Here is a 24566-nt window from a genome sequence, read left to right as displayed (position 1 = left end):
TGGCAACTACCAGTCTACTTCATTTTTATGAATCCAGTTCTTTTAGATTCCCCATATAAGGAACGTCTGGGTGACTCAGCGGTTTGGTACCTGCCTTCGGCCCAGGGCGTGATCCTGGAGACCGGGGATCGAGTCCCACGTCGGGCTCCCCATGGGGAGCCTGCTTCTCCCTCTGCCTGTGTCTCTGCCTCTCTCTGTCTCTCATGAATAAATAAAATCTTAAAAAAAAGACTCCTCATATACGCGAGATCATACAGTGTTTGTGTTTCTTTTTTAATTATTTTATTTATTTATTCATGAGAGACACAGATTGAGAGAGAGGCACAGACACAGGCAGAGGGAGAAGCAGGCTCCATGCAGGGAGCCCGACGTGGGACTCGATCCCAGGGCCCCCAGGATCACACCCTGAGCCGAAGGCGGCACCAAACCGCTGAGCCACCCAGACTGCCCAGTGTTTGTCTTTACTTCATTCTTTTTCTTCATTTAAAATGAAATTTATTGGTTTGATCAAAAAAAAAATTTTGTTTGAGAGAGTGCAAGTCGGGGGAGGGGTTGACGGCAGAAGGAGAGGGAGAAGCAGACTCCCCACCGAGCCAGGAGCGCAGGATGCTGAGATCATGACCTGAGCCAAAATCAAGAGTTGGACGCTTAACCAACTGAGCCACCCAGGCACCCCCCTAAGCAATGTGAATTGCTGAGCCCAAGGGTGTGTGTTGCAGACATCGCCAGATTGCTTGTGGCTACTATTAACTTTAGGAATGTGCTCTGTCCCTGTACAGCAACACGCCTCTGAGATGTTGGGTGTGGATGGTATGGGTCCCCACTGCCCCCAGGGGTTCCTCAAGCCCGGTGGGCAGGTTTGTGAATTTGTAGGGTAAATGGCTCTGAGGCAGGTGCTCTAGAGTTTGTGCATTTAACAGCCGTCCTGTCCAGGATGAGGCCGATATAGCTCTATCCTTACTTACAAAGACCTCCCAGCCTGATAGGGACACTGGCCTGAAAACAAACCATGTCATACATATAGAGTGGGCAGTGAGTATGTCAGTCAAGGAGGGCATCGTGCAGGAGGCACCTTTTAGCTCCCGTGATGGTTAGTTTTAGGTGTCGACTTGACCGGGCCAAGGGATGACCAGGGAGCCGGCAAGACATTATTTCTGGGTACCTCTGTGAGGGTGCCTCGGGAAGAGATCAGCATTTAATTCCGCAGACTGAGCAAAGAGGATCACCCTTCCTAATGGGGGTGGGCATCATCCACCTGTTGAGAGCTCTAAAAGAGCAGAGAGGCAGAGGGAAAGATGCATTTCCTCTGCCTGCTTGAGCAGAGACAGCAATCTCCTCCCCGTGCTGCTCTGTGCTGGTCTGTGCTGGTCTGTGCTGGTCTGCCAGCACAGGGCAAAGAGGAATGCAGGAAGGGGAGGCACAGAGTGTGAGGAAGATAGCCGAAGATGGGGACTTTTTAAGGGTGTATGACACAGGGCCAACCCTGTGCCAGGAACGAGGGTCGGCAGCAAGGGCAGAGCCTGATTTGGAACTTGGCTCTAGTTCTGGGGCAGAAGGGGCCAGTGGTCCGTGGCAGGTGCTCCCAGGTCTTCAGGACCCCCTTAGGCCTGGGGTCTCACAGTTATTGAAGAAAAGAAGCAGACTTTTATTGGAGGATAGCTCAAAGAAATCATTTATAGGATGCCTTTTGTTTTCAAAGCACAGGTTTTCAAAAAAAAGCAACGTCGAACTTTAATACATGCTCTGGTACACAGGTGTGTGCTGGGGGCTGCCAAGGACACAGGAGTCCTGAGGACCTGGATGCCCCGATGCTCAGTACGCCTCGTCCTTGGCATCGTCCTGGGCCTGCTGGCACACCTTCGAGGACTGGGGGGTGGCCAGGCGGCCTGCGGGGGTCGGGACCAGGTTCACCCAGCCAGGCCCCTGAGGCAGCAGGTGGCTCTCATTAAGCCTGCAGACACGGTAGTTCTCGTAGTGCACATTGTGGGTGATGTCCTTCAGATCTTGGAGGTGGGAGCTGGGAGACGAGCAGTGGTTGAGCCCCGGCTGCCACAGCAGCCCCCCTGGGGTCCCTGCATGCCCCCCCCCCCCCGCCCCGCCACCAGGCTCCCTGCGCCCTCACCGGATGAGCAGGTCTCTCAGGAGGGGAAACTCACAGTGTGCCATGTTCTCCACTGCAAGACAGGACACAGAGCACTGGCCCTGTCCCCCCTGCCCCGCCCCTGATGAGCACCCAGTCAGCGCCCACTGCATGCTGTGCACCCTCAGGGTCCATCACAACCCTTTCCCCACAATCCCCGCTCTGATCTCACCTCACATTCATTCATTCACTCATTCATTCATTGCTTTGTCCCCAGTGCCTGGCACAGGTGGCTCCCTACCAATGGTTGAGTCAATGATCCACTAATCATTTAGTATTGTACATTGATAATCACTGTATTGCATTATATACCGTATGCACCGTGTATATTATATTCTCTTAGTAATTATATGGATAAGTTGGGGGCTTGAGCCCTGGCTACTCCTTCACTGCCCAGTCTCCCCCTCAGCTCCCTCACGTGGCCCTGTCTCCCACCCCACTTTCTCCCACCTATCACTGTCTCATCAGCTCTATGAGGACAAGAACCTTGTCAGTCCTGCTCTCGGGAACCACATATAGGCTGCCCGGCACATAGTAGGCCTACAGTAAATTCTGGTGAGTGCACAGGGTATCTTCTGGGTGCTGGGCATTGTGCAAAGTGGTGGCCTGCCCTGTCCAAACACTTCCATGTGCAGATGTGTGGTTCATTCACCGCATAAGGCGACTGGCCATGACATTCCTGTTATCATGATGCCCATTTTACTGCAAGGAAACAGGTGCAAAAAGTTGGGTAACTTGTTCGAGGCCTTCCAGCTGCAAAGAGGGACGTGATCCCACGTCTGTCTGTTTCCTGACTGTGGGCTTGCCCACTCTGGGCCCTGTGATGGGTTCTGAGGGCGCCAAAGGCAGTAGGATGTGCCTGGCTTTTCACCCCACCCTCACCTACGTTCCCTGCAAGGTCCCTGCACTAACCTTCAATGATGCCCCACTTAGTCTTCCGGCCCAGGACACACTTCCCATTCACCAGGTGCTCTCGGTCAGCCCCAACCACGGCAAAGGGGATCCGGTCCTGCAGGAGGATATGAAACAGAAGGGTTGGCCCTGCCTGGGTGGTGGGGAGAGAAGCCGCTGTGGTGGGGTGGGAGAGGCACACTGTCTTTTGTAGGGAGAGAAAGTGGTAGGAGCAGAGATCTGAAGTCGAAAGACATGGGGCGCCTGGCTGGCTCAGTTGGTGGAGTGTGTGACTCTTGATCTTGGGGTCATGAGTTTGATCCCATGTTGGGTGTAGAGATGACTCAAAAATAATATCTTTAGGGCACCTGGGTGGCTCAGTGATTGAGCATCTGCCTTTGGCTCAGGTTGTGATCCTGGGGTCCTGGGATGGAGTCCCGCATCAGGCTCCCTGCATGGAGCCTGCTTCTCCCTCTGCCTGTGTCTCTGCTCCTCTCTCTGTGTCTCATGAATAAATAAAATCTTTTAAAAATAAAAGTAAAATCTTAAAAAAAAATCAAAAGACACCAAATCTGATAAATGGCTCAATTTCCTCATCTGTAAAGTGGGAGTCAGAATAGCATACACAAGGGCTTTGTAAATGTCTGGGAAGGTTACCCTGAATCACATTAATCTTATCATCTTGCTGGTGTCCCATCTCTTACCGGGGAAACAGGAACTGCAATCACCATCATCAGTTTTCATGAGGGTTAAGAGACACAACTTTGTAACCCAGGGCTTGGCAACCTACGGCGCATGAGCCAGATGGGGCCCGTGCCCGTTTTCCTGAATGTCTGTTGGCACATAGCCTGTCCATTCATTTAGCCTGTCTACACTGCTTTCATGCTGCCACAGCAGACGGCAGGGATCGTGCAGGGCTGCCTGGCCCACAGAGTCTAACACATTTACCATCCTCTGGCCATTTGAAAAAAAAAAAAAAGTTTGCTGAGCCCTGTTGCAAATTCTAGTTGCTCACTTCACTTGTGGCCAGACTTGGAGACTCACATTCCTAAACCCCAAAGTGCCACCCCGGGTCTGTATTTGTTTCCAAGAATTAATTGGTAATGACGAACAAAGTTGATGCTAACAACAGCAGATATCTATTGTGCGCTTATTATGCATCAGCTTGTAGCAACCCCTCCATGAATGTTAGGCATCTGAATGGTTTTGAGGTGTTGGGTTGGTTTTCCTTGTAGTTCCAGTTCTGTTCCAGCTGCGGCTGGGTGGCTGCCTTCACAGGCCCCAGGACCCAAAAGCAGAAGTTGGTGAAGGTCAAGGCTCTCTGAATGTTTCACAGGAAATTCTGTTTGTTGCACCAGTGGGGACAGGAAAGAGGGAATGTGTGGAGACATTGGGTACCAGATGGGAAGCTGGGCCTCCACGTCCAGATGTGAGGTTTGCTCACTGCACAAAGGCAAATGGCCATGAGGCAGGGTAAGGCTGCAGCACAGGCTAGTAGGACCTACCTGCTGGGGAGGGAGTCAAGGCCTGGGGTCAACGGATGATGAATCCCAGGCCTCACCAGGGTCCTTTGCAGGATACAGACAGAATGACAGTGGACGCACCTCAAGGACAGCAAGGTGGGGGCTTGGAGTTGGAATTTAGTTGATTTGGAGAAAAAGAAGACATTAGCTATTTTTTGCCTCTCTCCTGTCTTGAAACAGCTTTGTTGAGATTAAATTCACGTGCCACAAAACTCACCCTCTCAAGGGTACAGTGGCTTTAAAGGCACAGTTGAGGGGATCCCTGGGTGGCTCAGTGGTTTAGCGCCTGCCTTTGGCCCAGGGCGCAATCCTGGAGTCCCGGGATCGAGTCCCACATCGGGCTCCCGGCATGGAGCCTGCTTCTCCCTCCTCCTGTATCTCTGCCAATCTCTCTCTCTCTATGTCTATCATGAATAAATAATCTTTAAAAAAAATAAATAAAATAAAGGCACAGTTGACAAGACTGTGCAACCATCACCACCATCTTATTCCAGAGCATTTTCTCTGCCTGGGAATGAAGCCCTACTCTCATGAGCAGTCACTCCCCATCCCCTGCACCCCCACTCCTTCCCCCTGGCCCCCCCCCTCGCTTCTGGCAACTGCTAACCTACTTTCTGAATCTATAGGATTTGCCTATTTGGGACACTTCAGAACAGAATCATGTAATATTTATCCTTTTGTCATCTGGCTTCTTTCACTTAGCCTGATATTTTCCACGTCCATTCATGGTGGTAGCACGTTCTCATTCCTTTTGAAGGCTGAAGAATATTCCATTGCGGTGATATAGCAGATAACGTTCATCCACATCAACATGTGCATCATTTCCACTCTTTGACTATTACAGATATTTCTGCCACGGACATCTGTGGACACGTTTTTGGGTAACCATAGGTTTTCCTTTCTCTGGGGAGTGGAACTTCTGGGTACTCTGGTAACTTAGCGTTTAACCTTTGCAGGAACAGCCGGATTATTTTCCAAAGTGGGAGTATTTTGTTTGACACTCCCGCCAGCAGCGCTGTGCAAGTTCAACTTCTCCAGGTCCTCACCAACATGTGGGGTTGCCTGTCCTGTTGATAACAGCCATCCTAGTGGGCATGAAATGGTATCTCGTGGTTTGAATTTGTGTTTCTCTTAGGACTGGCGATAGCGAACCAACATCTTTCCACCTGCTTATTGGACATTTGTTCAAATTCTTTCAGGGAATGTCCATTCAAAACCTTTACCCAGGGGTGCCCGGGTGGCTCTGTTGGTTAAGCATCCAACAAGTGATCTCAGCTCAGCTCCGGGTCTCAGGGTCATGAGTTCAAGCCCTGAACTGGGCTCCACACTGGATGTGGAGCCTACATTAAAAGAACAAAAATAAAAAACTAAAAACAAAACAAAAAAAACCACAACCACTTTTGCCCATTTCAAAATCGGGTTATCCTTTGTTGTTGATTTGTAAAAGTTCTTTATATGTTCAGGATACAAGTCCCCATCAGATATATCATTGCAAGCATTTTCTCCCATTCTGTGGGTTGTCAATATGACCTATTTCTTGCTCACTTTTTAAGTCTGTGGCTATATGGAGAGTCATACCTGCTGGGAGTATGTGAACTCCCCGCCACCCCGCCCCAAGCTGTTAGAGAGAGATGAATCTTGAGATGGAAAGGATGAGTGGGAACAACATCACCCAGCCTCAGTCCCATCAGCCTGCCCACCCCCCCATGGCCTCCTACCCGGATTTTGCTGTTAAGGATCCGGTCATTGGTGTCCTCATCGAGGGACTTCTGTGGGTACACCTCGATGCAGTGACTCCTCAGGTTGTGCTGGATCTGGGGACGTGGGTGACCTCATCTCATCCTGGGCACTGTGCCTCCTCCTTGCCCCCACCAACCCCATAGCCCTGGGCACCCAGATCACCCTTTGCCTGAAGGTCTCTCGCTCCTCGATGGTCAGGCTGTCAGCCCGGGCTATCACAGGCACCACGTTCACGGCCCGGCACAGCCGCTGTAGGAACTCAATGTCCAAGGGCCGCAGGCTGCTCAGGCAGGGTGGCAGAGGTGGTGGTGGCGGTGGCGGCGAGTGTCTGAGTGAGGGGGTGCCAGCCGCAGCCCGCAGCCCGAGCTGGGGCCTCCTCCTCCTCCTCCCCTCCTCCCCGCCCAGGCAGGTGGCCCTTCCCCAGCTGGCTCTGCCATCTCACCAGTGCCCAGTGGGCGGCACGAAGTACACACAGCAGTGCACCCGGGTGTCGGGGATGTGGCGCTGGCGCGTGATGAGGATCTCCTCTTGCAGGTACTGCTCATACTGTTCATTGATGTAGCCTAGGATGGGGTCCCAGCTGGCGCAGCAGACGGCCGACCTCAGAACCACTCCTAGGAGCCCCGCCCCAGCCCCTTGCTGGGAAGACTAATCACCCCAGTTGGCCTGGGATGCAGGACTTCTAGTCTTGTACGACATAAGGCCCTCGGTTTCCCAAACACCCTCCTCCTACTCCCCTGAATCATCAGAGAGGCCCCTACCATTCTCAAGCTGACACCTCAGCTTCCTTCTTCCTAAAATGGGATCAGTAAGGGTGCCTACTTTGCAGGGGTGTGGTATTAAAAGAGAAATTGTCACAGCCTTGTTCAAAGCACTGCGGGCGCTTGGCCCCATTGCCACAAGGATCTCCTGAGTCCTCTCCTTTGGTCCCTTCTTCCCCTGATGGGCTATTGTCAACACAGCACCCCAAAAGAGCTTTTTAAAAATAGGAGTCAGAGCATATCCCTTTTCTGCTCAGTGGGCAGTGGCTAAAGAAAAGCCGAAGTCCTTACGTGGCACTACCAGGCCCTACATCATCCCGCTGCTGCTTCCTGACTGCCCTCCCCTTTTCCTCTCCCTGTTGCTCACACATGGCCAGCCATACCAGCCTTCTGAGAACAAACGCACCTCAGGGCCTTTGCACATTCTCCTCTGCCTTCAATACTCTCCCCTTGCAAGGCCACATGGTTTATTCTCTCATTTCCTGGCAGTCTGTCCAACTGTCTCCTTATTCGGGAGGTCTTCCTTGATCTCTCCGTTTAAAACTGCGATCCCCCTACAGCTCCCTACCCCTTTCGCTCTCAGAAATGGTCCCGCTTGGATGATAGAGTTTAGGCTCACGCCTAGCAGATTTCTTGTGTTCATTGCCCCCCTCCCGGGACGATGTACATTTCATGTAGACAGAGATGTCCGTCTGCCTTGTTCATCGCTGTATCCCCGGCTCTGGAACAGAGCTCACACACAGTAAGTGCTCTGTGAGGCACTGTGTGCAGGGTTGGCTTCCTGGGAACACGGGCAGAGCAGTCCCACAGGGCTCTGAGCTTAGTTGAATGTTCTGTGGTGGTGGTTTTACAATTCTTAATACTTTTTGAACAAGGGTCTTCACCTTTTTGTCTCACTGGGTCCCCACAGATTATGCAGCCAGTCCTGACTGTGTGTGTGTGTGTGTGTGTGTGTGTGTGTGTGTGTGTGTGTTACTGACCATTCTCACAGGTTTTGGCTCTCATTGAGAGCCTAGAACAACTCTGCAAGATGTGTGCCATCATCCCCAAGTTACAAAGATAGAAACTGAGGTGCAGAGAGCTGCCACGAGCCTTTCCAGGTTACATAGCTGGAAAGTGGTTGAACCCCATGGTGCTGACTCTGGAGTTGGGCTTCTAGTCCCTGCTATCCTGTAGCCTTTACTGAGCAACTACTACATGCCAGGCAGCAAGCGCTGACCTTTGCACATTTAACTCCCCTCAATCTTGGAGAGATGGTTGCACACACCCATTAAACAGATGAACAAACTGAGGCTCAAAGATGCCACAGCCGGGTTAGGTTGTTTCCCAGAGGCTCGGGGGGGGGGGTTGGGCGCAGGGAGAGGGACAACCTCGGGCTCGACACCCCACCCCCTTGGGGACCCACCACTTGTCGTTGTTGATCTGGTCTCCGAATCCAGGTGTGTCGGTCACTGTCAGCTTGAGCTTCACGCCTTTCTCCTCGATGACTGTTGGGGGTGGGGGGGAAGCAGAGTGGGAGATATTGGCCAGGGTGAGGTGGGGTGGGGTGGGCAGGAGTGGGTGGGGGTGGAAGCCACTCACTGTGCGTCACGGAATGCAGCTTCAGTGTCTGCGGTGTGGGCGTCCCCAGGTTTGGAATGTTGGACTTCCACACCTTGGACTTGAAGAGGGTGTTCACCATCGTGGACTTGCCCAGCCCGCTCTGCCCTGGGGGTAACCAGAGGACAGCCACGGGGGTGGACATCTGAGGCTGTGCTTTTCAGGCTCTTACATCACTTTAGAAGGTGAACAGTTTTCTAAGCATCACATACTTACAGAAGAGTGGGTCCCCCACTTTTCAGGGTCCCCCTCAGGGCTTACCCCTCCTTTCCACTGAGGCAAAATTCACACGATAAAAAATTAACCGTTAACCATTTAAAGCCAACAATTCGGGGATCCCTTTGTGGCTCAGTGGTTTAGTGCCTGCCTTCGGCCCAGGGTGTGATCCTGGAGTCCCGGGATCGAGTCCCACATCAGGCTCCCTGCATGGAGCCTGCTTCTCCCTCTGCCTGTGTGTGTGTGTGTCTCTCTCTCTCTGTGTGTCTCTCATAGATAAATAAATAAAATCTAAAAAAAATGAAATAAATAAATAAATAAATAAATAAATAAATAAATAAAATCTTTAAAAAATAAATAAAGCCGACAATTCAGTGGCGTTTTAGTACAGTCGCAGTGCTGTGCACCCACCAGCTCTGTCAAGCTCCTGTTATAAAGACGACCACAGACCCCAAATGGCGTCACTTAGGCCAAGTCCTCAAACAAAGGCTTAGTTAGCATCTACCCAGCTGCAGTTCCCACCTCCCCCAGAAACACAGTCTTAACTGGTAGCTCAGGAAGTTTGGGGTCAGCAACCGGTAATGTCAACTGGGCCTCTGCATCCCTCAAAGGAAGATGAGCTAATCCACCTAAGACCCTCTTCTTGTCTCCTAAGAGAAAGCAACCTTGCCTGGAACAATCTTTCCTTTTGCTAATAACTTCCTTGCCCCCTACCCCCTTATAAAAGAACTTCCATGCTGCACAACTCCTTGGAACTCCTCTATTCTTGCTGGATGGGTTGGTGCCCGATTTATGAATCATGTAATAGGGCAGCCCGGGTGGCTCAGCGGTTTAGTGCCGTCTTCAGCCCAGGGCGTGGTCCTGGAGTCCCAGGATTGAGTCCCATGTCGGGCTCCCTGTATGGAGCCTGCTTCTCCCTCTGCCTCTCTCTCTCTCATGAATAAATAAATATTAAAAAAGAATCATGTAATAAAGCCAGTTAGATCTTCGAATTTACTAGTTTGAATTAGAAAAAAAAAATATTTTTTCAGGGCTTGAACTCATGATCCTGAGATCAAGACTTAAGTCAAAAAAAAAAAAAAAAAAAAAAGACGAGCCAAGATCAAGAGTTGGGCACCTGATTGAGCCACCCACGTGCCCCTGAATTTTGTTTTTTAACACACAAAAACATTTGCGTTGACCCCAAAAGAAACCTCAGGGTCATCAGCGGTCCCTTCCCATTCTCTCTTCTATTCACTCTATCACCCCTGGCAACCACAGATATGTTTTGTGTTTCTATAGATTTAAATATTCAGGCCATTTCATATAAATGGAATCATGTGATATTTGTCCTTTTGCTGGGGACGCCTGGGTGGCGCAGTGGTTGAGCTCTGCCTTCGGCTCAGGGTGTGGTCCCTGGGGTCCTGGGATCAAGACCTACACTGGGCTCCCTGCAGGGAGCCTGCTTCTCCCTCTGCCTGTGTCTCTGCCTCTCTGTGTCTCTCATGAATAAATAAAAACTTTAAAAAACAATTTGTAAAAAAAAAAAAAATTGTCCTTTTGTGTCTGGGTGCTTCCACTTAGCGTGTTTTCAAGGTTCATTCATATTGTACCAGGCATTGGTGCCTCTTTCTTCTTCATGGCTGAGGAATGTTCCATCGTGTGAACAGACCATGCTGTGTTTATCCATTCATGCTGATGGGCAGCTCAACACATTTCACAAATTATTATTATTATTATTATTTACAAATTATTATTATTATTTATTTAAAGATTTATTTATTTATTCATGATAGACATAGAGAGAGAGAGAAAGAGAGGCAGAGACACAGGAGGAGGGAGAAGCAGGCTCCATGCCGGGAGCCCGATGTGGGACTCGATCCCGGGACTCCAGGATTGCGCCCTGGGACAAAGGCAGGCGCTAAACCGCTGCGCCACCCAGGGATTCCCACATTTCACAAATTAAACAGCAGCCTATCAGAGATGGAACACAGAGGTCCCCCCAAGCCCACTCATGCCCCAGCTCTGTAACTATGAGCCCCCAACTCCAGGGACAGTCATTTTCCTGAATTCTGTCAGCAGGGAGTGGTTCTGCTCACCCTCATCCTAGGGAATCACACAGCACGAGCTCTCTCCTGCCTGGCTTCTCTTGTGTGACACTATGTGGTCAGATACCCGGACTCTCTGTGGTTGTAGATGGTCGACTCTCCCTGCTGTAGGAGCTTCTCAAACTCTGTGGACCACGCCTGGCAGGAGGGAGTGGCCTGCCTCATAAAGCAGGACACACCTTTGTGTGCAAAACTGACATCAGGGGCTGTGCTGTGCACTACAGGGTGGGAGTGGGGTCACATGTGGCTCCTGCCGTGGCTGCTACGGCAAAGCTCAATTGAGGCGTGCCATCAGTGGAAAATACAAACCAGATTTTGCACATTTGGGTGTGCCAAAGAGAAAGCAAAGGTTCTCATGGACAATTTTTTATGTGGATGATGATGTGTCATAGTCACAATAGTATTTTGGAATATTCTGGGTTAAATACAATAAATGGTTAAAATTAATGTCTCGGGTATCCCCGGGTGGCTCAGTGGTTTAGCGCCTGCCTTCGGCCCAGGGCGTGATCTTGGAGTCCTGGGATCAAGTCCCACATCAGGCTCCCTGCATGGAGCCTGCTTCTCCCTCTGCCTGTGTCTCTGCCTCTCTCTGTCTGTCTCTCTCAGGAATAAATAAAATCTTTAAAAAAAATAAAATTAAATGAATGTCTCCTGTTCCTCTTCACTTTTTAAAAGGTGGCTCCTGGAAATTTTTATTTATTTTATTTTATTTTTTTAAATAAAGATTTCATTTATTTATTCATGAGAACACACAGAGAGAAGAGAGAGAAGCAGAGACACAGGCAGAGGGAGAAGCAGGCTCCATGCAAGGAGCCTGATGTGGGACTCAATCCGGGGTCCCCAGGATCACACCCTGGGCTGCAGGCGGCACTAAACCACTGAGCCACCGGGGCTGCCCTCCTGGAAATTTTTAAAATTACGTTATATGGCTCCTGTTCTGTTTCTACTGGACAGCACCGCCTCAGAATAATACTCTTCGTTGGTGCTACACACTCTGGCATCTCATGTTCTGTTGTATCTAGTTTATTTTGTGAAAAGAAAGTGTTTTGTTAAGTGAAATTAATTTTGCATCTATAAAAATGCAATTCCAGAGAACCTCCTGAACGCCAGGCTCTGTGCTAAGCCCGATGAGGAGAGGAGACAGAGAGGGGTAAGGAACCCGGCCCCAAGGTCACGCAGTGGTAGGTGTTAAGGGCTGGGACCACGATCTGGGTCTGGGTGTTCACCACTTCCTGCCACAGTCTCCCCTTTTATTGCTCCGTCTGGGTTTGGCTGGGGCTTCACAGGTGATTTTTGTCTTTTAATGCCTCAGCATTTTACAGATTTTCAACTGTGACTGTTATCAGACCCACTTTACAGATGGGGAGAGTGAAGTGACATGCCCAGGCCCCCAAGGTTCCATCCTCTGTTCTTTCCTGTGAGGCCCTACCCCTCACTCACCCACCACCATGATGTTGAACTCAAACCCCATCTTCATGGCCTTGATCTTCAGCTGGTCCAGCACAGCTTCGATGCCCACATAATCAAACATCTCGCAGGGTGGGGTCCTGGGGCTGGAGGGTCTTGATGAGCGGGGGGAGGGGGACTGCCTCAGGGGATCCATGGGGCCAAGGGCACAGCAATGCCTGTCATTCAGGTGAGTGGGGAGAAGGGGGTCACTGGAGCTCCAGAGGGGGCCCCCCCTGAATTCTCATCTCTGGACTCTGGCTCCTGAGCTCTGCTGCCGGGCACTGTCACAGGTTATACCCTCTGATCTACCCATCCTCCGCGGCTCCGTGGCTCATTGGCCTTGGTGTGAGGTACCTGGAGGAGCTGCCTTTCAGGGGAGCCTGAACCCCTTCCTGAGATGCACAAGCCCACGCATCTGTTCCTCCCCGCCCCCACCCATGGCCCAGGCAGGATCCTTGCTCAGATACTCCCCTCCCTGCACCCCCTGCAGAATGTGGCCAGCCTGGCAAAACCCAGGGTCTGCACCCACGGGGACAGACAGAAAGACAGAAGCAACTTCTGTGTGGCACCTGATGGTCTTGGGTCTCTGAGGGAGCTTCGGGGGGCTGCCCTGTCCTGGCTGACGCTGTCCGTGTGGTGAGGGGGAGGCACAGGCTGACAGTTAACTGAAGAATCTGAACTCCACCCCTCTCCCCTCACGGGGGCTGGGGTGGGCTCCTCTCCAGCAGGGAGCTGAGGGCAGGGACAGGTAAGCTCCCCGGGGGTCCTCTCTGAACCTTAGCCTAAATCCTTACAGTGACCCTGGTCGCATGTTACAGACAAGAGCCCAGGGCCTCTGGGCAGTTCCTTTGCCCAAGGTCACCTAACTGGGCCAAGCGGGCTTCAGCCGGTCCCTCTGACTTCCAAACTCATCATATCCCTTAACCCCTCTGTGAGGAGAAGCCAACCTGTGACCCATAGCAGGAAAGCAGAACATCCATGCATGGTCTTTGGTCCGCCCATTGCTGGTGCCACAGTTTTAAATCGCCAGCATTGAAAAATCAAAAGATTGATTTAGGACATATTTACCCCACGCGTAGTCTGTGCCTAACATTGCTCTTGGGGCCCTGGGATGGTAGCTTATTTAATAATAATCCCAGTGCTACGAAGGCAGTGCGGTTACTACCTTCCGTTTACAGAGAGAGCCTGAGCCAGGTGTGCACGGTCACCTAGTGAGGAAAAGGCAGGGTGGGATCTGAGTCCACGTGCTCACCCTCTAAGGCTTCTTTTCTTGTTCGCAGGAGCACCTAGATTTCCAGTGTGTCTTACAGAACGTAAGCCCTGGCAATTCTGGGCCTAGCCCATGGCTGATGAGCTGCCCTCATTAGCTGCCATAGTCCTCACCCCTCCCTAGTGTGTCCCTGACAAGACATTTCATATTCCACATTCTGCTTACCTAGTTCTTTCCTCACCTGTTTCCCGGCACGGAAGCTGTCCTCGGTCCCAGATGTTGGCAAACATTTTCTGTGAAAGCCCAGATAGTAAAGATGTTGAGCTTTGTGGGTCATAACGTCTCTATTTGCCCCTTACCGTCCAGCCCTGCTGTCCTAGCGGGAAAGCAGCCACAGACAGGTAAGGGGTGCGGCTGTGTGTCTGTAAAACTATTCATCAAAGCACGAGGTGGCTTGCTGCCCCTGCTCTGCCCACTGGAACCCACTAAGTGCGCCCCAACCCACTCACCTCCACCCTCCTGAGCCCTGAACTAGCCTTCTGTCCCTCTCTACCCATGCCCTGCTATCCTCCCCCTCAGCTCCTGCACATTTGATAACAGAGGTTCAAATTTTACCTCCAAGACTTGAAGCTGGGAGTGGGGCTGCCCTGGAACATGCTTCCATTCCCAAAAAGAAATCTCTCAAGCCACGAGTCCACAGCTCTTGAGGGATATAGGAGTCTGGGCTCCTCATCAATGCAGATGAGAATGTGGCGACTAGGGACACAGGGTAACTGGGTGACGGGCATTAATGAAGGCACATGATGCGACGAGCACTGGGTGTTATAAGACTGATGAATCACTGAGCTCTACCTCTGAAACCAGTAATATATAGTATGTTAATTAGTTGAATTTAAATTAAAAAAAAAAAAAAAAGCAAAAGGGAACGTTATGCGTGGATGACCAGACAGTATTGGTGATTTGTGGACTGGCCTTATGCTGAAGGAGATTCGTCCCCTGGAAATGTCCCCTAAGAAAAAATAAGCCTCTCTGAGGAGAAAACACCCCCCCAACACACACGACCCCCAAGGCCATTGCATGTGAGTGGCGGTAGGATTCTGAACAATTGGGGAAGAAAAGAAAAAAAAAGCAAGCCTCAGTGGGTGGCCACTAGCATTGCAAGCAGGATGATGATCAGGTTTGCAGAAATCAGGGGTCATCTGCAAGGTGCTCTTGGCCCATGTTGATTAGGAAAAGCCCAGGGTAAAGTGATCTAAGCAGTGCAAGCATGGCAGGTGAGCCCAAATGTATACACAGAAGGCTGGAGGCAATCCTACCCTCAAACTGGGTGATACATGGCCAGCCAGTGCATGTTTCTAGAACACCTCATTGGGCCAAGGAAGTGCTTATATGAATTATTCCATTCAGTCTGCCCTGAGAAGGGGCATACTATGTATACACCCATTTTACAGAAGAGGATACTGAGGCACAGAGGGTCAGGAATTGTGCCCCAAGGTCACACACTGGTGGGTGTTCAGGGCTGGGAGCAGGATCCGAGTCTCAGGGGTCTGACCCACCTGAAATACGCCTGGCCATGGCCTCCCCATCATTGCTCTACTTGGGTTTGAGGGCTCTAATGGTGGTTTTTGTGTTTCAGTGGCTTGGAATTTCCCAGATTTTCTTTAATGAGGAAGTTTCGCCTCCCCCTCCCCACCAGGGGAAAGTCTTACTTTCATAATCGGAATGAAAAACAAGAAACAAGGCAACCAGGGGTCTGGACAGAAAGGCTGAGAGTCAGCAGGGAGAGGAGCAGACTGAGGGCCTCCTGCCCACTCAGCCAGGCCAAGTGGTGGGGGACGGGGCCACGGTTGAGAACCCCATCCCTCTTTTTAAAACATTTTAAAATTTTTTTTTTTTTTTACTTTTTATTTATTTATGATAGTCACAGAGAGAGAGAGAGAGAGAGAGAGGCAGAGACACAGGCAGAGGGAGAAGCAGGCTCCATGCACCGGGAGCCTGACGTGGGATTCGATCCCGGGTCTCCAGGATCGCGCCCTGGGCCAAAGGCAGGCGCCAAACCGCTGCGCCACCCAGGGATCCCAACATTTTTTAAATTATTTAAAAAAATATTTATTCATGAGAGAGAGAGAGAGAGGCAGAGACACAGGCAGAGGGAGGAGCAGGCTCCATGCCGGGAGCCCGATGTAGGACTCGATCCCGGAACTCCAGTATCACGCCTTGGGCCAAAGGCAGGTGCTCAACCACTGAGTCACCCAGGTGTCCCCACATGTAACTTTTAAAGGAACTACCCAACTGCTTTCCACAGTGGTGGGATCCCCATTTTTGCAATAACACTCCAGTTGTTTTGAAACTACCCTGCCTCTGCAATGGGGATCTGAGATCTTGGAATGGGACAGAGGGATTGTAAGGTATGAGAAGGGGACCCAGGACAGGAGACCCTACAATATGGTGGTCAAGGGCTCTGGGATCTGAATGCCTGGGTCCCAGTTCCGGTTTCTCTGGCCACTCTGGGTACAGTTGGCAGCATCATGGCCCCGCAAAGATGTTTTCATCCTAATCCCTTGAACCTTGAGCAAATATGTTACCTCATGCTGCAAAAGGACTTTGCAGATGTCACTAAGGATTCTGATGGCGAGATCATCCTGTGGGCCAATGTAATCACAGGGGTCCTTTTAAGAGAGGACATGAGGATGGAAGCAGAGACTGGAATGAATAAAGGAATGTGTGTGGCCACAAGAAGCTAGAAAAGGCAAGAAATGGATTGTCCCCTAGAGCCTTCAGAAGGAACACAGCCCCACCAACCTGTTTTACCCTCCGACCTCCAGGACCCTAAGACAATAAATTTGGATTAAGTCACTATGTGTGGGGTAGTATGTTGCAGCAGCAATAGGAAAGGAGTACATTAGGTGTGTGACTTGGGTTGATTGCCAAACTTCTGAAGGCTGTACTTTTCATACCGGGAAGTGGGAAGAACAGTAATAGTCACATGAGGGTTACGGCAAGGACAAGTCCGGTAAAGCACGTCTAGTGTTTGGTGCGGGGCCTAACACTAGCTGATTGGTTCTCCCCGGCTAGACCACAAGCACAGGAAATTGTGTCCACCTAGTTTCTGGCCAACCTCAAGTGCTGAGCAGTCTCTGGCCCTGGTGGGCCTGGATGCATCTATGTCAAAGGGAGAGTGAGAACTGCCCTTCCGGTCAGGGTCGGGGCCCCAGGCCCCAGGTTCCGGGGGTAGGGGTAGGGGAAGAGCTCATTTGAGAGGATAACCATTTTCTCTTAAGGATTATGGTGAGGATTAGGGAATAGGGAAAACAAGGACACCAAAGACTCCTAGTATCTCCCCACTTGGCCAGGAAGGGGAGGTGGAATGGAAACCACGTACCCCTCCCCACCCTCCCTCCAGCCTTCACTCATGAAGTCCACAGCACCCCAGTGCACACTGTGTTCCAGGCTGCTTGGTTTGGTCTATTGAGAAAAAAGTGAAAAATCCCCAAATAAGAGGCTTTCGGGTCCGTGGCTACCTCCCTGGGTCACACAGCACCTGCTGCTGTTGGGAGGTTATAAGCACACCTGCTAGGGCACAGGCCCCGCCCTCTGGAGTCCACCCCCCCCCCCCACCGTGGGAAGGGTGGGACTGGTTGCCAAGGAGCAAGGGCCTCGGGTGGCAACTATCACGGATCAGGAAGCAGGAAGTAGTTGGTGTTCTCAGGACCTGGGACCTGCCTGACTGGGGGAGCTCCGCGGCTGGGGGGGTGAGGCCTCTGGGGGGAGCAGGAGGAGACAGGGTAGGAGCCGAGGGTCGGTGTGGGAGGGAGCAGGGGCAGGGCAGGGGCTGGCCTGCGGGAGGCCTGGATGTGGCCCAGCCCCAGAGAACAGGGTTCTGAGGTGCCCTTGGGGGGCCAGGGCAGGTGACATCCAGAGGCCTGGAGCTGAGATGGATTTGGCGGAAGACCTGGGGAAGGAGCTGGAGACCACAGCCCAGGAAGTGCTGGGAAAACTGAGGAGCCATACGCTGTTCCAGTCCAAGTGGGACACCGCTGCCCTCATCATCTTCCTCATCTTCCTTGGTGAGTGTGGCCTTGGCCTCTGGCCCCTGTCAGCTTCCTGTCCTAGACCTGGCTGAGGGCCATACCTGGACACCTGTCCCACCTCCGGACACCTGTCCCACCTCCAGGCACCGTGTTGCTCTTTCTGCTGCTTGTTTGTATCCACTGCTGCTGCTATAGCTGCTGCAGCCGCCGTGTCTCCAGACCCCAGAAGGTGAGCTCCAAGCAAGTGAGCCCCACTGGCCACCCCCGCCCCCCCCCCCCCCCCGCTGGCGGACGCCAGGGCTGCACTGGGGAGAGGAGGGTGCTGGGGCTCCCGGGGAGAGGGGCTGGTGGGGCACACACCAGCATGCCTCTCTTGCAGGTACACCCCAGGGGAGTGGATAACTTGGCCCTGGAGCCTTAACACAGCCAGCCCCCAGCCCCCCTGCCTGTGGGTCCTGATGGGCAGCAGTGACAACGCCTTGTTTGCCCAGAGCCGGAGTCTGCAGTGTTTTCTGAGCTTCCCGGCCAGGGGCAGGCAGTGTGGGCACTCCCTGTTTTATCCAGATGCCCACCTGCTCCCTCACAGCTCTCGGCCAGCAGGACTGTTCCCAGACCCCAAATAACCTGCTCCAGGTCACACAGCAGCTGCTGACAGGAGGAGAAGCTGGGCCCCATCCAAGTCAGGGACCGGAACCCCCAGGCTGAAACCTCATCCCCCTGTTCACTCAGCTCCTTGGCAGCCTGGAGGACCCCTCGAAAGGTGGCACGGTGAGGCCAGGGGCTCAGTCATTGGGTATCCCACCCAGCTGCCAACTATCAGGGATCCCCAGCCTGGGCCCCACTCACTCAGGACGGACAGACAGACAGACAGACAGACGCTCCAGGTAAAGTCAGATGATCTTTATTTCCTGGAGGCCTTGTCAGGGATGTGGAGCAAATAAATGTGAGAGCGCCACAGCTCATGGTGGGCGGTTTCCATCTGCCCTCCCAGCTCACAGCTTAGGGTTGCCACCCCCTCCTCACCCTCCACGGGCTGCCTCTCATCATCTTGGGGCAGCTCAGAAGGCAGGAAAAGGATGGGGAAGGAGAGCCCTGGGCCTGGCCCCACCCTGGGTCCAAAGGTTGCCACTGTGCAAGGAAGGCAGGGTTTGGAACGTGGGCCACCTCTGGGCTCTGCCTCCCTGACCGCCCACCTTCCCGACCCCCCGCTCCCACCCCTGCAAAATGAAAAGCAAGCCAGTGTCCCTGTCTTTCAGTGTTTCCAGTGTTCATTTCCATTTGTGCAAATGTGATGGACAGGATGGGGCAAAGAGGGAAATAAATAGCCCATGCTGCCCGGTTCTGGCTCTGGCCAACATTCCTGGGGGGACAGGGGAGGGAGACAAGGGCCATTTCCCTGGGGGTCAGGCTCTTGGGTGTTCTGCTCAGAACGGCCTGTAGCTCCAGTAGCTGGAGAACACAGAGATCTGGGGGAAGGAGAGAGGTGGGGGGACATGGTGAGTGGCGGTGCTAGGGGGCTCAGCCCCTGCTGTACCCTGTAACCCAGGTGAGACTTCAAGATCATTCAAGGGCACTATGTCACGGAAAGAGTATTGATGTTCAGCAACACTGTGGCCCATCTGCATGGTGTGCATGAAGAGCACAATGGACCTTAAGATTTTGGGTGCTTCGGAGGTATGACAAGAGCCCTTGGAATCCCTCCTAAACAAAAAGGCTTAGTAGCCTGCTACCTGGCTGGCCCAACCTGTCTGAGAGGCCTACCCCGACCCTGCAGTCCCACGGCCCACCTTATCCTTGAGTTGCTGGCAGAGCTGCAGGGAGACAGTGAAGAAGACTAGGGCGTCGTTGAGCCATGGGATCACACACTCTACCTTGTGCACGTGGCTCACCTCCAGACGCTGGGAGCCCCATTCACTGGGGGGAGAAGGAGGGTCCCTGGGGGTGGCCGGACCAGCCTGGCCCCCCAGGCCCCAAGATGCAGAAGGTGGTGGTGGGCGGGGTTCTCCAGGGCAACATACTTACAACATGGCCCCAGGGCTGTGGAGCACGGCGCCTCCAGCTGGGCGGAAGTTCTAAGCAGAAGAGACCAGACTGGGTCAGGCCGAAGAGGCTGCAAGGCACTTGGGGGTGGGGGGGCAAGTGGGGTCCCCCTCACCTTGGTGGAATTGGGCTGCAGGGCGTGCAGCTGGTACACGGTGAGGCAGAGCTTGTTGAGGTTGATGTAGACGTTGACAAGCAGGTCGGAGGGCAGGGCAGGGGCAAACATCCGCTGGGGACAAGGTAGGATGAGGGCCAGGCAGTCACAGCTTCCCCAGAACCACCTAGGGAACCCCATCCCCGGCCCCTGGACTGGAGCTTCCAGACTCTTCCCAGGTGCCCCAAGTAGCTTCCTACACCAGGCTTGGGAACCACTGACCCAGACCAAGGGTCTTTGGGGGATGCAAGATGGAAGCCAAGGACCTTATCCCAGAGAACTGCATAGACCTAGGAACTCCGACTGACAACAGTTTGGGGTTTCCAGGACCCCATCGTACCCATGTCCCTCCCAGGGGCAAGCTAGGCTCCTCAGTGGGAAGTCCCTCTCCTGGAGCAGGGGCTGGCTTAAGGTACTCACTGTGAGGCCACTGGCAGCGATCTCAGGCAGAGTAAGGGTGGCTGGGGTGGTGAGGCGGTTGCGGGCTCTGGTCAGCTGCAGCATCACAGCATCCATCAGCTGTGGGGAGGGGGCCAGTCACAGGTGCTGCAAGGGCAGCCCCCACGTCCCGCACCAGGGAGTGACAAAGTCACGGTGGCTCCCAGCTCCTGCCCTTGGTGATGACAGTCTTGAGGGCTGAATCTCCCCAGTGTGGGACTTGTTAAAGTTGCAGATATTTGGGGCAGGGCAGGACGTCTGCACTGTTGACCCTCCATCCAGGAGGTTTTATTGCATGGGATCCTGGGTGCTGGTCCAATGGGGAATGGAAGATTCCTGGAGTTAGTCTCAAGGGCATGAGGGCTTTGTGGATGAGGGTGCAGGCAAAGGAGGAGCCAGGAAAGGCTTCCTGGAGAAGACGGTGGGATGGCTAAGTTGAGGTCTGAAGGTGGACACTAGCCCTATTTTCACAGGAGAAGCTCCAAAGAGGTAAGGTCACATGGTAGTAGACAGTGGAACCATTTGAAACTTCTTTTACCACGGACCAACACTCTGGCTTAGACTCCGTAGAGCCCCAATTTTCACTGATTCCAGTTGTTGCCATGGGGATGGGGGTGACCGGGAAAGGGGAGGTGTGGGGCCTGCACTTCCTACACCCGAGGTGGACACAGTTCTGGGGGGGACCTTAGTCCACCTGGTTCTAAGTTTTCATATGAAGACCCAGAGGTCCAAAGAGGGTAGGTGAGTCACCTGAAGATACCTAGCCAGTCAGGGACAGAGCTAAAGCATGAATTTGGGGCACATAGGCTCAGCTCTTCCCGCCACACCCCGTGAATTCACTTTGCTAATTACAAGGGTTTCTCTATGCCCAGTAATACTACTAGCAGCTGTTGTTCACTGAGCATTTGTCAGCGGCTACTTCACCTGCATCGTCACATCTGATAGTCACTACACCAAGGTCCCCTTTTATAGGTGAGGAAGCACAGTTGGGCTAAGGCAGTGACCTGAAATTGCACAGCTTACAGTGGAAGCCTTGAGATCAGAACCCAGGTCTGAGTCTGGAACCCAGGCTGTGAATCATCTGACTGTGGCTGGATGGACATGTGTACACTGAGGGGTGATAGGTCGATCATCAGCTGTATCTGAGGATGTAGGGGCAGAGCTCTCCAGGGGCCTGGTCCAGGGTCAGGGCCGGGGGTGGGGGGTGTGCCCCCCTGTCCCCTCCAGCAGCTCACCTTGAGGACCTCTGCTCCTGTCCTGAACTGGTAGCTTTCATCCCGGTTGGCAAGGAGGTACATAGCCTGGCTTACGTGGTTCCTGGCATCCTGGATCTGAAAACAGTGCCCACCGAGAGGTCAGCGGGTAGGGCCTCAGGAAGATGAGATGCCAACGTCAGAGCAGTCACAGTCTCCGGGGCTCTAGAGGACAGGCCCTCACCTGAGGGGCCATCCTCCTTGGAGGGGTGGGGTGGCTACCGCCTGCCTGACCCATCCCTACCAGCTATCAGCTCTGGGCCCTCCAAAAGCCAGGCCCTGACTGGGTGCTAAACGTAACGGCACAGACTGACAGGCTTGCCGCTACACAGCTCACCTTCTAAAAGAGAACAGATGGCAGCAGAGTAAAGGCACAAGATAACAACACACTGAGTGACTTGCACAAAGAGGGTGAGTCTGCAGGATGGTGTGTGTGTGGGGGCTCTTTTCACCCAAGTGATGAGAAAAGCAGGGAGAGAGGGCTCCAAGGCAAAGGTCCTGGGGCAAAGACCAGCTGGTCCAGTGAGGGGGGAAGGGGCAGGTTCCAACCACACAGGAGTGGATAGGGAGCATGGATGTGGCCCCCAGGAGCCACTAGAAGCCCCAGGAGGCTCTGGGAAGGGGACAAGGACCCCCATGGTTCCTATGGAGGTCTAGGGGCCTATAGACAGGTTAGGTTTTCCACCTCCCACAAGCCGCAGCACTCCCTGCCCCAGCTCTGCTGCTAGGAAACAGCCTCCCAGGCTTGCTGAGGCCTGAAATCCCCCAGGGCTGCCCCGGGAGGCCTCTGTGCTGCTCTGGCCTGCCCCTGCCTGCCCCTTGTGGCTTGAGCCTTGGTTGGGGAAGGGCCCAATTACCTGCTGCAGCTTCCACTGCTTGTCCTCTCGGAAGGCAAAGTGCAGCAACTGGTTGTTCCGTGGGATCTTCAGGTTCACGTCCTGACGGGCAAGAGTGTATAAGCAGAAGGACACCCTCCTGCTTTCGGCCACCCCAAGCCTTGGAGCAGGGGGCAGAGACGGGTGTGTGTGCTCAGGTCCGGCCATTCCACGGGGCAGGAGGTCTGGCCATTTGGGGTGTGCACAGGGAAGTCAGGAAACAGGAACTCAGGCTCCAGAGAAACCACAAAGAAATGAAAGGGAAAAGAGAAAGGGAAGGTGGCCTCGGCCGGGGGGAGGTGTGACTGTGGGCAGACAGGACCCATGGGTCCAGGCCAGTGGACTGGAAGAGAGGCACCTTCCCCCACATCTTGGCGCCTGGCATGGACGGGAGCTCAGATGTTGGCGGATTCCACTTTGAATTGGGGCCAGCCTAATCCAGCCATTGCCCACGCTTCACTGGGCCCAGACTCAGGGCCGGGCTGTGTGCAAAGCATCCTCCTTCCTGTCCCTCTCATTGAAGCCACGCGCCAATTCCATGAGGAGGTTTGGTGGGGTGGGTTGTTATTTTACAAATGAGGACACTGAGGCCCAGAGAAGTCAAGATCCTGCCCAGGGTCACAGAGCTAACTGGTGGCAGAGCTCAGCAGGAGGCCCCCATACTCTTCCCCCCTGGATCCTCCAGCAGCAGGGAAAGGGAAAGAGGGCTGGGGGACTCACCGCCTGGCTCAGGGCGTCCCCTTGCAGAGTCAGCACGCCCTTCACCTGGTCTGTGCTGCAACACACGGGGGTCAGAGCACTGCTTGTGGCCGCCTTCTGCCACCACCTAGCCCTCCCCACAGGCTGCTCCTGGCTGTCACAGAATGGCCCAGCCGGTCCCACAGCACATGTGCACCCTCTGGATGTTGGGCCTGTCCTGGAGGGCATTCCAGGTGTCACCCATCTCGTTTCTGCTCAGCCCTGGCTCACCTACAGCTGCCAAGGATGAAGTTCTCCTGCTTGGCAGGCCCCTCGGTGCCGGTACCAGAGCTCGGCAGAGCGAAGCGGAGAGACGCCTCCTGCAGGGACAGAGGGGAGTAGGGTAAAGTTCACCCAAGCCGGCTCACCACCCACTCCTTCCAGAAGCCCCGTTCCTGGGTTGGCCAGGGGAAAGAACAAGGTGGGCTAGTTTCACCCGAACACCCTATCCAAACCTCCGGGGCACCTTCCCTGTTTCCCCAGCCCCTCCCCCACCACCAGAGTTTCAGGTCCTACCAGAACGGATAGCTGTTCCTTCCACATTCCCTGAACACCCACCTCCTGCCCAACTCAGGGACATAGGACAGAGGTGGCCTCCTGGCTGGGGAGCAGAGTCAGGGAACGACGCTAGTCGTGGCAACCTGCAGTTCTGGCCATAACAAGCCATACCTGGACATTTCTAGAGTTGGCTTATCCTCACCACAGCCCCGTGAGGCCGGTACTGTGACCTCGTTCTTGCGAAAGGGAGGCCCCGAGAGATTGGGTAAGATGCTGGAGACCTTGAGACCACAGCTCCAAAGGAAGCCTTCCTCGGCCCCGACCGCGACCCCGACCGCCTGGCCCGGGGCTCATTCCGCCCCCCCTCCCACCGCAAACACAGCTGCTTGTGGTTAGGTGGGCAACTACGCAGCGGGGCCCGACCGGCCGCCAGGTGCCCGGGGCAGGGCCTGCTGTGCCCGCTGCGCGTCGCGGCCCCGGCCGGCGCTCGGGGCGGGGGGCGGTGAGCCTTACCTTGAGGATGTCCTGCAGCTGCCTGAGCACCGCGTGCACCTCGTCGTGCAGCAGCCAGCGGAACTCCTCCTCCTGCGGGGACAGCCCGGCCGTCAGCCGCCCGCCGCCCCCCGCCGCCCCCGCCGCCCGCCCGCGCGCCTCACCAGCACCGCCCGCTCTGCCGCCGTCGCTGCCATCGCCGTCGCCATCGCCGCCGCCCGCCCGAGGCGGGGTCCGCCGGCCGCGAGTGCGCCCGCGGCGCCCGGGCCCAGCCCCTCCCCCGCCGCCGACCGGCCGCCCAGGGTCAAGCTGCCTACGGCTTGGGGCCGCCGCCGCCTCCGAGCTGCGCTAGGGGCGCCGCATCCACCTCAGCATTCCGACGCGGGCGGCGGCCGTTTGTCCCGCCCCTCCCCGGCTCTGATAGGGCGCCC

General features: G+C 54.1%; 3 protein-coding genes across 6 annotated transcripts; 1 reads left to right on the top strand and 2 right to left on the bottom strand.

The window, feature by feature from the left end:
- Positions 1–1812: 1812 nt before the first annotated feature.
- Positions 1813–12827, bottom strand: SEPTIN12 (septin 12). The gene is made up of 9 exons (XM_041749998.1): positions 12398–12827; positions 8637–8762; positions 8461–8542; positions 6737–6874; positions 6457–6574; positions 6273–6368; positions 3053–3149; positions 2123–2174; positions 1813–2017 (listed from the first exon to the last, which is right to left on the bottom strand). The coding sequence occupies exons 1-9, from the start codon at positions 12558–12560 to the stop codon at positions 1813–1815; spliced, it is 1077 nt and encodes a 358-aa protein (XP_041605932.1). The 5' UTR covers positions 12561–12827.
- Positions 12828–17282: 4455 nt separating this feature from the next.
- SMIM22 (small integral membrane protein 22) lies at positions 17283–18985 on the top strand. 4 transcript variants are annotated; one of them, XM_041748628.1, is made up of 4 exons: positions 17283–17368; positions 17525–17683; positions 17791–17876; positions 18027–18985. In XM_041748628.1, exons 2-4 carry the CDS (start codon positions 17551–17553, stop codon positions 18066–18068), a joined length of 261 nt encoding a protein of 86 aa, XP_041604562.1. In that variant the 5' UTR covers positions 17283–17368; positions 17525–17550; the 3' UTR covers positions 18069–18985. The 4 variants fall into 4 exon arrangements, with proteins under 4 accessions (XP_041604562.1, XP_041604563.1, XP_041604564.1 ...); XM_041748629.1 differs by having other exon boundaries at positions 17289–17368; positions 17520–17683; XM_041748630.1 differs by having other exon boundaries at positions 17315–17401.
- Positions 18533–24517, bottom strand: ROGDI (rogdi atypical leucine zipper). The gene is made up of 11 exons (XM_041748627.1): positions 24300–24517; positions 24157–24228; positions 23377–23465; positions 23128–23182; positions 22390–22470; positions 21515–21610; positions 20262–20360; positions 19803–19916; positions 19670–19719; positions 19435–19561; positions 18533–19113 (listed from the first exon to the last, which is right to left on the bottom strand). The coding sequence occupies exons 1-11, from the start codon at positions 24342–24344 to the stop codon at positions 19072–19074; spliced, it is 870 nt and encodes a 289-aa protein (XP_041604561.1). The 5' UTR covers positions 24345–24517; the 3' UTR covers positions 18533–19071.
- Between the last annotated feature and the right edge of the window lie 49 nt (positions 24518–24566).

The sequence above is a fragment of the Vulpes lagopus genome, chromosome 3, assembly GCF_018345385.1.
Source record: "Vulpes lagopus strain Blue_001 chromosome 3, ASM1834538v1, whole genome shotgun sequence".
NCBI lineage: Eukaryota > Metazoa > Chordata > Mammalia > Carnivora > Canidae > Vulpes > Vulpes lagopus.
Note: the sequence above shows the minus strand (reverse complement) of the source record. Positions and strands in the feature narration are given on the sequence as shown.

Coding starts and splice junctions, on each gene's coding strand:
- SMIM22 (XM_041748628.1), top strand. CDS start 17,551: ATGGATTTGGCGGAAGACCTGGGGAAGGAGCTGGAGACCACAGCCCAG. Junction 17,684..17,790: donor CATCTTCCTCATCTTCCTTG/GTGAGTGTGGCC, acceptor TCCCACCTCCAG/GCACCGTGTTGCTCTTTCTG. Junction 17,877..18,026: donor GTGTCTCCAGACCCCAGAAG/GTGAGCTCCAAG, acceptor CCTCTCTTGCAG/GTACACCCCAGGGGAGTGGA.
- SEPTIN12 (XM_041749998.1), bottom strand. CDS start 12,560: ATGGATCCCCTGAGGCAGTCCCCCTCCCCCCGCTCATCAAGACCCTCC. Junction 3,150..6,272: donor TCCTTAACAGCAAAATCCGG/GTAGGAGGCCAT, acceptor ATCCTCCTGCAG/GACCGGATCCCCTTTGCCGT. Junction 2,018..2,122: donor CTGAGAGACCTGCTCATCCG/GTGAGGGCGCAG, acceptor CTCGTCTCCCAG/CTCCCACCTCCAAGATCTGA.
- ROGDI (XM_041748627.1), bottom strand. CDS start 24,344: ATGGCGACGGCGATGGCAGCGACGGCGGCAGAGCGGGCGGTGCTG. Junction 19,720..19,802: donor TGCAGCCCAATTCCACCAAG/GTGAGGGGGACC, acceptor TCTTCTGCTTAG/AACTTCCGCCCAGCTGGAGG. Junction 19,114..19,434: donor GCCAGCAACTCAAGGATAAG/GTGGGCCGTGGG, acceptor TCCTTCCCCCAG/ATCTCTGTGTTCTCCAGCTA.